The 15,315-nt window shown below is 42.0% G+C and overlaps 1 protein-coding gene across 3 annotated transcripts in view; it reads right to left on the minus strand.

The window, feature by feature from the left end:
- Nucleotides 1-914: 914 nt before the first annotated feature.
- The window catches only part of CEP41 (centrosomal protein 41), a gene marked incomplete at both ends in the record, with an annotated part of 46,173 nt that continues 31,772 nt past the window's right edge, over nt 915-15,315 (minus strand). For 2 of the 3 annotated variants that reach the window (XM_080700906.1, XM_080700905.1), the window contains 7 exons: nt 915-1,063; nt 2,624-2,738; nt 4,404-4,471; nt 4,842-4,993; nt 7,006-7,150; nt 13,726-13,795; nt 15,099-15,160. In XM_080700906.1, the coding sequence (XP_080557032.1) occupies nt 915-1,063; nt 2,624-2,738; nt 4,404-4,471; nt 4,842-4,993; nt 7,006-7,150; nt 13,726-13,795; nt 15,099-15,160 (761 nt within the window). Of the gene's footprint in view, nt 1,064-1,950; nt 2,167-2,623; nt 2,739-4,403; nt 4,472-4,841; nt 4,994-7,005; nt 7,151-13,725; nt 13,796-15,098; nt 15,161-15,315 lie in introns of all 3 variants that reach the window. The other variant, XM_080700904.1, reaches the window with a different exon arrangement.

Raw genomic sequence — 15,315 nt, forward strand, 5'->3', positions numbered from 1 at the left:
GGGCTTAAGGGGCTGTCATCCCTGACAAAGGACCCTGGAGTCCTCCTCACCTCTGCCTTCCCCAGTCGCCTGAGCAAGGCTGATGTTTTCAAGTGGCCATAATTCTACTCATCTAATAGAGATGGGCCCAGTCAGGCAATGGAAACTTACAAGGGATACACGGACCCCACGTGAAGGCCGGCTGTGGTGGGCTGCCAGGGCTCTCAGCACAGGCCCAGCCGATGGCCGGCGTGTTCCTGTGAGACCCTCCTCCCTGTGTGAAGATGGGCTAGTGCATACCTTTCTGGCTCCAGAAAACCATTTGGTGGGGGGAACACTTGATAAGTGCAGTTTCTCTACTAAATCATAAAATGAAGCCAGGCTCACAGGCACCGGCCCTGGACTCTCAGCAGAGACTGCGGCATGCTGGGCCAAGCGCAGCAGCCAGCCGCCCACGCCTGATGTGGGGCCGGCAGGGGGCTGCATCCAGGACTCATCTGCACCGCTGGGGCCAGCCGCCACTCCAGGCCCACCTGGAGACCTTTCGTGAGATCAATAATACATGAAAACACTGGTTGGGAAGAACATACCAGCAGATGTGACTAAGTATTTACAAAACACTGGATAGAGACCAAACAAGCTGGGCCTTATTCTAAAAAACCTTTTTTCCCTACTCAGTTTCAAAAGACTTAAATATTCTGTAAACAATAGGGAGGACCTTGGGGCCTGTCGTGCCTCTGGTTTTTGTGGTCATCTGTCAAAACCCTTCTCAAGTTGGCTGGAAGGGAAAGATGTGGAGAAGGGGAGAGGGAAGGTGGCCTAGCACACATGGCCTGGTCTTTCTTCTACAGCAGTTTCTGAAAATGACCAACATGGGGACTGCTCAGGGGTTCTGAAAGGAGGGGAAACATTTATTTGAGTAAGTGAGACAGTCTTTACTTCCAGGGCTTGCCCTGCAGGTGGCTGCTGCCTAGGGTACGGGGGTTCGAGTGGCCAGCAGGGCCCCCGGTCGGCAGGTTCTGACCACTGCGGGATCCAGGGACCTTGGACTCTCTTCCGGAGGAGTTGGTTTGGTTCAGCCGGCCTGGAGGAGGGAGACAGAGGAGCAGAACTATGAGAACGGTTCCAGGGACAATCCGCCAAGTACACTTTTAAGCTAATGAAGTCCTAGGGAACAACCACTTTTAAGCTAATGAAGTCCTGTGTGGCATGGATTTTGGGCCAAGGATGACCTATTCCTCATCCTTGAGATCAACTTAAAGATGAGGACGGGGTCAGGAATGGAGGGAAGGAAAAGAGCCTTTTCTTCTCTCCATTATCCCTATCACCTAGTGTCTTCCATTCTTTCCTTGAGAGAGAAGGCTGTATAGTCAGGGGCAATTGGAAGACAGCTGGGCATGGTGTTGCACACCTGTAATCCCAGGACTTAGGAGGCTCAGACAGGATGGATGCAGGTTCCTGGCCAGCCTCAGCAACATAGCTAAGCCCTCAGCAACTTAGTGACATCTTGTTTCAAAATAAAAAACTAAAAGAGGCCTGGGCATGTAGCTCAGAGGTAGAATGTCCCTGGGTTTAACCCCCAGCACCCACCCCCGCCAAAAAAATAAAAAGCCAGAGAGGATAATGGTTTAAACGTACCTAGAAGCAACAGAAGGAAAAGAAAACTTCCCAAGAAGGAATCTGAAGGCACTATGCTTTGACAACTCTGCCTAGGTTTACTCCCCTGAACTGATAAACTCTGTTTTCTATGTCTGTGCTCAGTGCCTGATTCTTGCCATTCTTAGGAGTCACTCTCTACCCAGTACCTCCATCACACACACACACACACACACACACACACACACACACACACACACACACACCAACTATTTTAAGAATCTGAATGTAAAACATGAAGCTTTTCATATGATCAAGTGTTGTTCAAAGCTGCAAAGCTCAGGCTCCCCAGAAAACAAAGGACAAATATCTTACTAGGATTGTCTGCAGGACCCTGATCCTCTTCCAGATAATATTCTATCTTTTTTAGGTCTTCTGGGGTAAATCTCCATTTGTTTTCAGCTGGCAGGGGCGGCACTTTGGGGCTGGACCGCTTCCGGGCAGAACCAGGAGGAAGGGCCTGCTGGCAACAAGCCGGCAGGGAACCAGTCATCAGTCCTTCTGGGAATTTCTGAGCTAAGACTTTGAGACCTAGATATAGAAGATCAGAAAAGGCAGGATTACCATTGCGAGGCCACACCGAAACCTGGAAGAAGAGCCTGCAAACCATCTAATCTCGGGCCGCCGAGTTGAGGCCAACAGAAGGGCATGGATCTTTGCTAAGTGTTTCGCCATTAAGCAAATTGCATCAGAGAATGTCAGTTATTACGTAGGATTCTGAGAATTCCACAAGAAAATCCTTCTGCTCGGGTCTTCAGCCTTCTCACAAAGCCCTGAAGCAACGTGGTTATTTAAGGAATTAAAACCATGTGCTGATAGAGCTAACGGATATTTTGCACAAGCCCTGGTTCCTTTTAGCCCACATGGCTTTCTCTCTTTCCAGAACACCCAATTCCAAGCATGGAGGGGAAGGGTGACAGGGTGGGGCGAGAGCCTGCCAGCCCAGAGCTCTGTCTGTTTAGTCCTCAGAAGAATGCGACCTTCTCACCTCCAGAAAGCATGAAGAGGTTCTCAAAGCCCCGCTCGCACATGGTGGTGGCCGCCTGGCTGGCCAGCCGCTCGTCATCATCACACAGGATGATGATCTTGCCGTGAGCATTTTTCTAAAGAATGAGTTAAGGTTCCAGGCACTGAGATAACGCCCCTAGACTACAAGAAACCCCCAGGGAGCAAAAAGCTGTCACGCTTCACCCTTCTGAGCTCAGGGGACATCGAAGGAGCCCATTCTTACCCTTCGCGCCCCCAGCTGCAGTATTTTTCCTGTCCTGGAACCCACACAAGCTGATATTCTTTTCTTTTAAGCATTCCCACAGCCCAAGACAGCACTAGTTACATACTTCATACACACTTCAGCTCTTTTATCCTTTTAATCCTAGAAAGTAAATACTATAATCTCCGTTTGACAATCAAAGAAATAAAAAACTTTTCATGTCCAATGTATACACTGAAGCCTTCTTTAAAATAGTAAAAAGGTGGAGCCAAATAAAAATCTAAAACAAAGGAATGACCTAATAAATTATAGTAAACCAGAAGAGTTATTATGCATCATCAAAAGTGGAGTTTACAAAGAGCTGTGTTGGCATGGGAAAGTACATTGTAACATGAAGTAGAAAAAATATGGCACTAAATTATATATACAGTATGACTTTGACTCTGCAAAACATACATGCACAGATGCAAGACAGTCTAGAATAAAATGCATCAATAGTGCAACAGGAGTTGGTGCTCAATTGTGTGACTATGGAAGATTTTCATTTTATTTTTTATATTTTTCAATATATATATTTTTTGGTACTAGAGATTGAACCCAGAAGTAGTCTACCTCCAAGCTATATCCTAGCCCGATTTTATTTCTTTTAGGGTCTCATTACTTTGCTGAGAGCCTCACTAAGTTGCCAGTGCTGGCTTTGAACCTGAGATCCTCCTGCTTCAACCTCCCAAGTACTGGGATTACAAGTGTGTGTCACCATGCCCAGTTTATTTTTCAATATGCTAGTACACTCCCATAATCCCAGTATTTGGTAGGCTAAAACAGGATGATCACAGGTTTGAGATCAGCTTCAGCAACTTAGTTAAACTCTATTTAAAAAAAAAAAATGGGGTTGGGAGTGTAGCTCAGATGTAGAATGCCTTCATGTTCAATACCCAATACCAAAAAAATTTTAAATTATTTTCATGTGTGTGTGTGTGTGTGTGTGTGTGTGTGTGTGTGTGTGTATGGGGATATAACCCAGAGGTATTCTACTCCTGACCTGTTCTCCAGCCTTATTTATTTATTTATTTACTTATGGTACTGGGGATTGAACCCAGAGTATTCTACCTCCAAGCCACACCCACAGCTCTTTGAAACAAGGTCTTGCTAGGTTGCTGAAGATCTTACTAAGTTGCTGAGGCTATGCTTGTACCTGTGATCCTCCTGTCTCAGCCTCCCAAGTACTGGGAGGATTTTAAAAGGAGAAAACATTAAAATAGAAAAAGATTTACTTCTTAAGTTCTACTTGGGAAGCTTTTTTGGGGGGAAAAACTCTTAGGACTAATTCTCAACAGATCAAAACCCTTAACCTATTTTTTTTTTTTTTTTTTTTTTTGCCAATGCAAGTATGGTTTGGAAATATCTGTCTTCACAGTCAGGATTCTCAACAGCAGCTAGAAATCCAAAGTCTCAAATATGCTACTTGACAGACCGATTAGCAGGAGCAGGACTCCACGGTAAGTTGATCCTTGCAATCCTCGTATCATCCAACGCCTTAAAATACAACAAAGGATACATATTCGAGAATGTCGTTTGAATAGGGGTTCATTGTTCTAGATAGAGTTGCAATTGGGTAACTGTAAGCTGCAGAGAGAAGAAAGTTTAGGAAGTCCATGAGCTTTCTTAGTACAACTTGGCCCCAGTTCCCAGCTGGTTTTAAATCTAAGAGGCAAATGTATTTTCAAAATCAATGAAAAACCTAAATACTCTGGAGAATGAGAAGAAATGGTACACAATGAACAAAGGTCGGCGCTTCCCCCACTGTTGACATGCAGTGCTTCTCTCCAGTCTGAACATATCCACAACCTCTCTCAGAGCGTGCGGTGGAGCCAACTTGAGAGGTTCCCTTGATGGACCCAGCACATACACGGATTCCCTAACTGCTGACCTGCCTGGACTGGAGCACAGGGCCCGTTCCTGGGAGTGAGGCAACTTACAGCCCTCCCTCTCTTACCTCCAACAATGTGGCACTGCTGGTAAGACTCTCTATCCCGCACATCCAGCAGCAGGAAGGGGCAGTCAGGATACGGTTTGTCTTTGGTGTTGGGCTCTGCTTTCTTCACTAGCTCTTTGTCTAGATCCAGTTCCCCAACACCACTGATGACGCTAGAAGCGGGAAAAGTAGGTCAGTAAAAGCTAGCGAGGGCCTGCTGGTGCAAAGGTCAAACGTGTTTCTTTAGAACCGTGAGATGAATCCTCGGTGCGGTTTCAGATGCACTTCAGAGGAAAAGTTAAATGGGTGCAGCATCTCAGTTCTGCCTGCGAACATGGGATTTCTATTCTTTGTGGATTTTTAAATTTATTTATTTTTTGGTGGTACTGGGGTTCCTGGAAACCCTTCTACCTTCGGGCTACACTCCCAGACCCATTTTTATACCTTTATATTTGGAAACAGGGTCTCCCAAGCCAGCGTGGCTGGCTTCGAACCTGCGCGATCCTCCTGTCTCCGCCTCCCAAGCGCGGGGATTACGAGCGTGCGCCACCACGCCCGGCTCTTCTCTGTGGATTTCTATGATCTCACCCTGGATCCTGAGAGGGATCCACGTGTCCGTACTTCTTCGGACACTACGTGTTATGCCATTCTGTGGCCTAAGAGATAGAAAGTGTGGGGAATGTGCTGCCTTCAACAGCAGGGGCAGCATTCGGAGAAGTTAATCCAGTAGGATTTTGCAGTGTAAGAAAGCAGAGCAGAGGGGGGAAAGGGAAAGGTTGATAGGATAGGAACAAATTAAAGGTGTTTCCGTGTATATTACAATGTCATAGTTACAGTAATGCTTTTTATTGTTCACATAGAGTCATGCACCATGGGACAAAATTCTGGTCAGCAACAGACAGCATGTGAGATTATACTGTCTCCTGATAACGTAGCCATCTTGGTTGTCCACTCCGAGTCACCCACGGCACATTGCTGAGTGTCCATCATTAAGCACTCACACGTGACGCATCCAATAGGACACGGAACCTCCGGGCTCTCAGCAGTTATCTGCACTTACCTCCACAGCACGCATTACAGTGTTGGAGCTGAGAAGGTTTTTATAGTTAATGGTGCTGACATAGAAGAGTGGGGATCAAAACGAGGGTTCACTACTGGCAGTTCTGCCCCGAGGTCACTAAATGACTGAAATTAGTTGCCATCTCGGTATTACAGGAGAAATGTGGTAAAAACATGCATCAAAGGACTAGGAAGGCTATGTTATGAACAAAACAGCAAGAAGTAAAATATGAGATATTTTACTGTAATGGGATAAGGACATGGTTACTTTACTAGAACTATTAGGATACATATACCAACCCACAAATTATGTAGCATATTTCTTCTCCCATTATAGCATATCAAATTCTGCATTTAAACTAATAAACACTCTAACTCTATGCGATCTAGTGCATATTTTGTTGAACCAAAAGAGAATAATATATCTTTGACATGAAACTACATCTTGAGTGGAAGTTTTTAGGCCTGTCTCTTTTTGAATGCATTTTAGAGTCCTGTCATAAAGGTAGCTATGAAAATAATAACAGATATTGATGATAACAATGCTTTCTCTAGAACCTCATTGCACTAATAGGTCCATTTTACTAGTAGAAGAAATAGATGTGTGCTGAAAATCAATACTAGTCTTATAATCAATAGTTAACATCTGTGAGAAAGTACTGCATAGAATAACGTCCACAGAATAAGGAGGAGCAACCACATACAGCCTTAGATTCAACGCCGATGGCTGCTTTTGCTCTCCTTTGCTCCTGTTCTATCAGAGCACGCTGTGCTCTGTTTTGGGCAATTATAAGCTGCAGGAGACAGAGAAGGGTGCAAAAATCATACTCTGAATCAAGAAACCTTACTTGTAAAGTTAAGGCCTAATAACAAACTTACATCTATAGAAAGGCTAAGATGAATGGAACTGAGCAGGGAAAATTAATACTCTCCTCTTAATATATCCTTACATTAACTCAGTAAGGATGCCATGAAAAAGATTCGGATGGGGATATTTATATAAAGCAGAAGTAGAAGGGCTGTGATTAAGATGTGGGACATCACTACCGCCAGGTCAAGCCACTAAACTTGATCTCTAGATGAATCTGAATGTAGACAGCAGTGGAAACGTGACTCTGATGGGTACCTCTGGAGAGTGGAGCGACTGGAGTCCCCTGCGCCCGTGCTGTTGATGAACTGGACGGGGCTGGGTGACTGCGCACCCGGGCTGCCTTTCCCATTGGTCCTGGTAGCAATTTCAGCATCGGGATCTGAAGTTGCAGAATCACTGTCTAAAATTTGCAAGCACAGAAATAATTAAATTTAACCTCAGGATCTGTACTTACTTATTAGTAGTTCCATTGAAGAAAAGGTAATCTCATCACCATTATTAAATTGTTCTGGGAGTCCTGGCATATAAGGCTCCCCAAATACAGTGGACCTCCAGAGTCCCCAAGACCCTTTTGGAGGGATCTGCAAGGTGAAAACTATTTTTACAAGATGTTATTTGTCTTTTTTATTGGGTTGGTATTTACACTGATGATGGATAAAACTGCTAGCATCTTGGCAAAATCAAGGCAGTGCCACCAAATTTTATTAGCAATCATATTTTTCACCACCACACAGGCATTCATAGTAAATAAATATGGCAGTCACATTAAAGTGTCCCTGATAAAGCTATACTGATAATTTTATTAAAGCTCACCTTGAAGTAAGTACATGCTTTTTTAATGTTCTGTAGAATGAAACGGGGAATCCACATACAGTTAGGTGCGCTACATACTTAAATATCCTGGTTATTTATCTCAAGGAAAGGTATCAGTGTGATTGCTGAGTAGCAGCTGAGATCCCAAATGCTTTTGCAGTGGACACCCTTTTTACAGGAAAGAAAAACTGCCAGAAAAACTCTGGTTACTTAGACTTTTATATTTAGCAGATGTTTCTTCAAAAATGAATTACGTGAAGCTGGGTATGGTGGTGCACACTTAGAATCCCTGTGCTTGGGAGGCTGAGTCAGGAGGATTGAGGGTTCAAGGACAGACTCAGCAACATCATTACACTCTCAGCAACTTAGAGAGAACCTACTGTAAAAACAAAAACAATAAATAAATAAATAAATAAATAAATAAATAAATGGGCTAGAGGTATAGCCCAAATGTATAATGACCCCGAGTTCACTTCCCAGTACCACAAAACAAACAAACAAACAAACAAACAAACCCAAAAAAGAACTTCCTGAAGCTGGCATGGTGGTGCATCCCTAATCCCAGTACTCGGGGGCTTGGATAGGAGGACTGTAAATTCAAGAGAAGCTAACTGACAACTTAGGGAGACCTTGTTTCAAAATAAAATAAGGCTGAGGGTGTAGCTCAGAAGTATAAAACCCCTGAATTCAACCTGTAGTACAAAATTAAAAAAAAAGAAAAGAAAAGAACTAATGGTATTGCTAACAATAACTAAAATTTTGAGCAAAAATCAGAATTTTAACGCCTGGGTTTGGATTTGTGGCAGGCTCACCCACCTGGGCCTCTCTTGGTATCCCATGCCAGAGCAAACTGGCCCCAAACCATTGCCCGGCCCTTCCTGTGGGCTGCTGGCACTGAAGCGGGTTGCACAGTGTAAAAAAAAAAAAAAATCAGAATTTTGGTACGAGTATTTGCCATCCAGAGTTTGAGTGTGAGGAGCTACTTCCCCATACTGAAGGATGTTCCTGGTAAGATAAATGATGAGATTAATAAAGTGATTTTTTGATAGCATATAAAGAAATGTGTCAACAAAAGATTTCTGTAACTCAGTGAAATGGTATTTTCCAGATGACCAATACATAATACAAAATTATGCATGTGTAAAACATTCACTGAAAGTGCAGGACAGGCCAATGGATTTTAATATATAGTTTAGAGCATCAAAGGTTCACTGATAAATGGTTTCCTGTAATGCTACATTATAGCTGATCTTTAAGAAACAACAAGTTGTCAAGTTTTAGTGTAGCATCAAAAGAAAAAGACCCAGAATTATCCAAAAGGTATTGAAATCCTCCTCCCTCTTAGAACTACAGGTTCAGCAGGTGTGGTGGCGCACGCTTGTAATCCCAGCACTTGAGAGGCTGAGACAGGAGGATCGCACCGGTTCAAAGCCAGCCTCAGCTACTTAGTGAGGCTCTCTGCAACTTCCTGAGACCCTGTTTCCAAATAAAGTATAAAATAGGTCTGGGAGCATAGCCCGGAGGTAGAAAAGCCCCTGGGTTCCACCCCAAGTACCACACACACACACACACACACACACACACACACACAAAAGAACTACGGGTTTGAGCGAGTCAGGCTTTATTCATCTACTCTAACCCAGAGCACTTCAACAGACCGAATGCAGAAGCAGATGTCAGAATCAGTTGCCTTCTATTAAGCCAGACAGAAAAAAGATCTACAAAATACGTAAAACAATATAACTCTGCAGAATGTTGTTTTTAGAAATAGTTAGATTTCATAAAAAATATGTTTTTATGGGCTGTGGATGTAGCCTTAGTAGAAGAGAATGTGTTTAGCATACAGAAAGCCCTGGGTTCAATCCCCATCACCAGACACAAGCTCAAAAGCTTTTATGTTTGTAATAGATTTAATGTTAATAACAAATAAATAGCATTTAAGTTCTCAGTTAAAACTTTAGTACACCAAATAGTATAGATATAATCCACATAAACCAAAGTTCTTTGGGGTCCTCAATAATTTCTAAGAATGTATAACTGAGATAAAAAAAAAGTTTGGGAATTTGCTGTTCTAAACCAGAACAATGAGAAGAAAAAATTAAAAATAAGAGACCTATTAAAAGAATATTAAAATTTAATTTGCATATGATATGAAAATATGCCTAGGAACTTCAAGAGAATATGGGCACTAAATATGTGGTTAGCATTTTTTAAATGCTAATAAAAAAACAAAACATTTTTCTTTTATGCTGATTAGAAAATAACATGAAAAAAATCTCATTTATAGTGACTGTGTATATAAAATATACCTTCTTAAAAATAACTTAAAACAACTATAAAGGTCCTAAAAATTTTGTAGGATTTATAAAACAATTTTTTGTGTGTGGTGGTGGTACTAGGAACTGAACCCAGGGACATTCTACCTCTGAGTTATGGCCCCAGCCCTATTTTTTATTCTTTATTTTGAAATAGGGTCTAGCTAGGTTGCAGAGGGCCTCAGTAAGTAGCTGAGGCTGACTATGAACCTGCAATGCTCCTGTCTCAACCTCTCAAGTACCAGGATTACAGGCATGTGCTACCATGCCCAGCTAACAGATGGTTTAAATGTAAAAGAAAAAAAAAAAACACCTCAGACTATAAGAGTAACGGCTAATAGGTTTGATTATATGAAACTACAAATTTCATAATATATATATATACACACACACAACAAGAAAATCAAAAGGAGCAGGGCGTGGTGGTACACGCTTGTAATCTCAGCATTTGGGAGGCTGAGACAGGACGGCCTCAGCTACTTAGCAAGGCCCTTTGCAACTCAGTGAGACTCTGTTTCAATATTAAAAAGATTTTAAAAAATAGGTCTGGGGGTGTAGCTCAGAGGTACAATGCCCCTGGGTTCCATCTCCAGTACTGAAAAAAAAAAAAAAATCAAAGGGTGAAAAACTTAAAAAATTGTAATAAAGATTAATATACTTAATTTACAGCTTTAAAAATTAGCTTTTAATTGAAAATGAATCAAGTGTACAAGGTAAAAATATAAACAAAATAAAACTGTTACTATGGGAAGGAAATCTTCCCATTTCAGACCTACAGATCCTCAGGCCTCCTTCCCCAAGGGAACTAACTGCCTTCTATATTTATATCTCATTTCAGAAATAAAATAACTACAAATCTTTGTGTATATTTTACTCTTTCCCCCTTTTACATAACTAGGAAAGTTCCATTCATACTGTTCTATGCTTGGAGTTGTGTTTATTTTGGTGTTGTTTTATTTTTACTTGATAGTATAGCTTTCTCATTTATTTTCAAGGTTGTATTGCTTTCCATTGTAGAAAGATATGAATTATTCAGAACTCTTACAAATAAATATGAGAAAAAAGATGAGCATCCTTGCTAGATCATGGAAAGGGCTGGGCGTGGTGATGCGGGCTTATAATCCCAGCATTCCGGAGGTGGAGACTAATTGCGGACAGCCTCAGCTACTTAGCGAGGCCCTTCGCAACTCATTGAGACTGTTTCAAAAATAAAAAGACTAAAAAATAGGGCTGGGGATGTAGCTCAGAGGTAAGTGCCCCTGAGTTCCATCCCAGTACCGGAAAAAAAAAAAAAAAAAGAAAGAAAGAATATGGATAAGGGAATATATCCTTAAAATAAATAGGTATGACTATTAAATGTGCATATACACACCCCTCGGTGTCATTATCAAAGAAGCTGAAACTATTATATACCACTTTCATCCACTGAAGTGGAAAATATATTAAGAATTGAGCCAGGTGTGGGGGCACATACCTGTAATTCCAGTACTTGGGAGGCTGAGACAGGAGGATCACAGGTTAGGGGACAGCCTCAGCAATGTAATGAGACTCTCGGCAGTCTAGCTAGACCCTGTTTCAAAACAAAAAATAAAAAGGGCTGGGGAAGGGAGGTTGTAGCTCAGAGGTAGAATGTCCCTGGCTTCAATTCCCAATTCCCAGTACCACAAAAAAAAAAAAAAAAAAAGAGAAAGAGAAAAAAAAAGATAGGTATTCAGCACTGGGTAGCACAGGTGAAACAGGTCTCAGCGTGCACTGCCAGCGGACAGCATCCACGCACAACCACGCTGGAGAGCTGGGGATCAGCACCGAGCGTCTGGGTGGTTCTACGCTTGACCATCGGCAGTCATTTATCTTCAGGGATAATGAGAATCAGACGAGCATTTATGTATATCCACGGCAGCATTATTAAAGTGAAAAAGAAGACGGCAACACCTCTCCCTAATAGGAGAATAACTAAAAATTAAATCACAGTATGTCCCAAGGACAGACATTACATGACGACACGTCCTTTACCATCGCACTTTTGAAGTCTATTCAGTGACACAAGAGAAAACATATAAAACGTTAATGAAAAGGAACATGATACGAAACTATATGCAAAGAACATGAATTTGATTGGAGTTAGGTGTTAGATGGGGGAAATGGATTAAAATGTTTACAGTGATTATTATTTAATTTTCTTCATGCATGTATTTATTTATTGCATTTTTCTAATTTATTAGAAATGTACTTTTAAGGTAGGAAAAAGCAAAACGCCTTGTAAAGGGCGATTTCTGGATTCTCCAAGGATGGCCCGTGCACACAGACACGACCTGCTCCCCGGGCGCTCCTGAGTGAGCTATGATCTGTGCAGAGCACTAGAAACACTAATATTACTCACACATTATGGTGTCCTACTTTACAAGAGCCTATTTTGCTGTGCAAATTCATCTCAGAAGAGAAAATTGCATGTGCCCATATGTTCTGGTGCTGCAATCTCAACAATGAATTAAAGGACCGAATCTAGGTGCTTATATAACCCAGTTGAAATGGGGAGTACTTGTATGAGGAGACTCAATTATCTCTGTTACAAAGAGCCCTTATTTCTCTGCTGTGTGAGAGGCAGAATCTGTCAAAGATAAATTCCTGTCGTTTTCAGATTCTCTTTATTCTCCCTAACAAAAACCAGCCCAGGGAAATGACAGTTGAGTTGTACAAAACCAGTGTTCAGACTTCCTGAGAAACTTGTCTTGAAATCTGAAGTCAAATTCCTGACCTACATCAACCTTAACAAACACAGTCCCCTTCAGTAAACAGCTGCGCATTGATTGCGGGTACTTAAGGATAAAATCAAGACCTGAAGCCTGCGCATTCCTTTCAGGAGAGTACAACTGCAGAGGTTTTATTTTCCACTTGGTATTTAAGAAAGGAAATCTGGAGCCTACTTATCTTTCCAGCCTTATCTCCGGCGCAGAGCCTCCTCCTCCCGCAGACCACAGCCGGCTGGATTACCTGCTCCCCTGAACACGCGTGCCGTCCCTTCCTCTCCACGCTTTTCTCAGGCTGCTCCTGGCAGCAACAGCCTCAGCCTTAACTTGCACCCCTTCGAGGCCCAGTTCAAAGGCCTCAGTCCAATGGCAAAGCACCTTCCCTTCCTTGGAACTCCACTAGTGTCCCGCATCTCTCCCAAGGAGCTTTCCAGAATCCTTTCATGAGCAAATGAGAAGCCATGGTTACTATGGGAGACGCTTAAGATTGATGCCCAGGCCCATTTCTTAAGAGCTGTAGCACGCAAGTGATTTCACCTCTGAGGCACGGGCTTCTCATCTGCAAAGTGTACCCTCCTTCCAGTTTTTGTGAAGATTAAATATGAAAACTCAAATGAAATCCCTAACAATAGATCCTGAACAAACGACGGCTGCCTTCTTTTCTTACATTTTTCAGTTCTGCGGCATTATTTTGCGGTACTGTTTTTCTCCTCACCCAACCCAAGCACCACCCTTGCACATGCGTGCAGCTGACTGCAAAGTCCACATGAGCCATCTTGGTAGTCTCAGAACACTGAATTCTGTGGCCCGTGCATACAGAGAGAAGGAATTAAAAGTATTCACTGAAAAAAAAAATAGTGCACTCAACACATGTAAAACATTAAAAACTGTACCTGTTAGAGCCAGAAAGCCAAATGGCTTTTTAAAAATAAGCACCAACAATTAAAGCAGCAGACAGCATTTCTCTGAGAGTAACAATCTAACTACAAATAAATACATCAAAGTCCCAAGTCCCGTGAACACACTTGTAAAAGTTCAGGGTGATCACAACGGGCAAATGGCCGGCCTGCTGTCGTCCCCACACCCTCGGTTCTCATTACCTTCCAGCCTTTGAATCTCCTCTGCTGTCACCTCCAGTGTTTGATCAGATAGGGAGGCAACCTGGATGACCTGACAGAGAAAGAATGACATGTGTAGACGTGTGCATGTTTGTTCTTAAGCAGAGGCAATTCTGTCTTTTACAAAAGACCAAGAAACAACAAACATCAAAGATCTCTTGTTTTAAGAAGCTGTCAGTGTCCTGACTGGAGACTGAATCTCAGGCCTCTTTACTTTCAGGGTGGTTAATGATACTGCAGATGACCATTCCAGAAGAAAAGGTTCGCTTAAATTTTTTTTTTTTTTTTTTTTACGGTACTGGGGATGGAACCCAGGGGCATTTGACCTCTGAGCTACAGCCCCTGCCCTATTTTTTATTCTTTATTTTGAAACCGGGTCTCATTGAGCTGCAGAGGGCCTCACTAAGTAGCTGAGGCTGTCTGCAAACCGTGATCCTCCGGTCTCAGCCTCCCAAATGCTGGGATTACAAGCGTACGCCACCATGCCCGGCTTAGGTTCACTTAAAATATTACATGAAAAACTTAAAAGACAAAAAGGATAATTTAAGACAAGAAATACGAATGAGAGTTGAAAACTACATCTGGTCCCAACATATTCTGATCTCAACATAACACGCTATAGTATTTCTTGAAAAGTAATACTGACCCACAGTCACACAGCATGGCACTGGCAATTCTCCATGCAATGAAGAAAGAAATGCAATTATGCGTTTACTGATCATAGCATTTCATACCTAAATATAGTCTTCATTTTTAAAGCACGCTCACAACTTAGCTCAGACCCCAAGTCCAACTTGATTTATGCCAGTGGAGCTCGTTTGGGGCTGGAGAGGTGTCTTGTCCACAATTTGAGAAGAAAATGAAGTGCTGTGTGTGTGTTTGTCACCATCACTATGAGCTACATTATGATGTAAGACTATAATGTACTAATGAAAGCACTTTTTAAAAAAAGAAAAAAATGAAAGACTACCAAAAGTAACAAATTAACTTAGAGTAGAATGATTTAGGAGAGCTGAGTCACAGAAGGAAAATCTGTGATTTCCACAAAGAAAAAATGTCCCCCACATTCTAATATTAAGTTAAATTCTAAATATTAAGTTAAATGTACAAGATCAAATAAAATGTAAACCATAAATCTGACTTACTTTACAAAATTCTTACTGAAGAGAGAAAAATTCCACACTATGTCTGTGTGAACATACACATTACACACCAGTTAATCTTCCTGCAGGTGAAATGTGAAGAATCAGAAGCAGCCCCCCTCTGCAAACCGTTCCTAGAGTTGAATTTTAGAAGTGCTTACATAAAGCAGTACAAATTGGTCTTTATTCCAACAGAATGATCATGACACTTACCAGTTGGGCAAAAGTGGTAACTTTTAGTCTCTTGAAAAGCTCATCTTTTTTGTATCTATAATCTGAAAAGCAGGACAAGATACATTTATCAGAGTTTATTTTGCTTTCTTAGAGCCATTAACTCCTTCCAGTCATCAGGTTATATGGTTATCTACCGAGCCACGTATGCGTTTACATACACCGTCTCACTTGATCTTTGGGATATGGGGAAGCTGGA

Source organism: Muscardinus avellanarius (genome assembly GCF_963383645.1).
Source record: "Muscardinus avellanarius genome assembly, chromosome: 9".
Classification (NCBI taxonomy): domain Eukaryota; kingdom Metazoa; phylum Chordata; class Mammalia; order Rodentia; family Gliridae; genus Muscardinus; species Muscardinus avellanarius.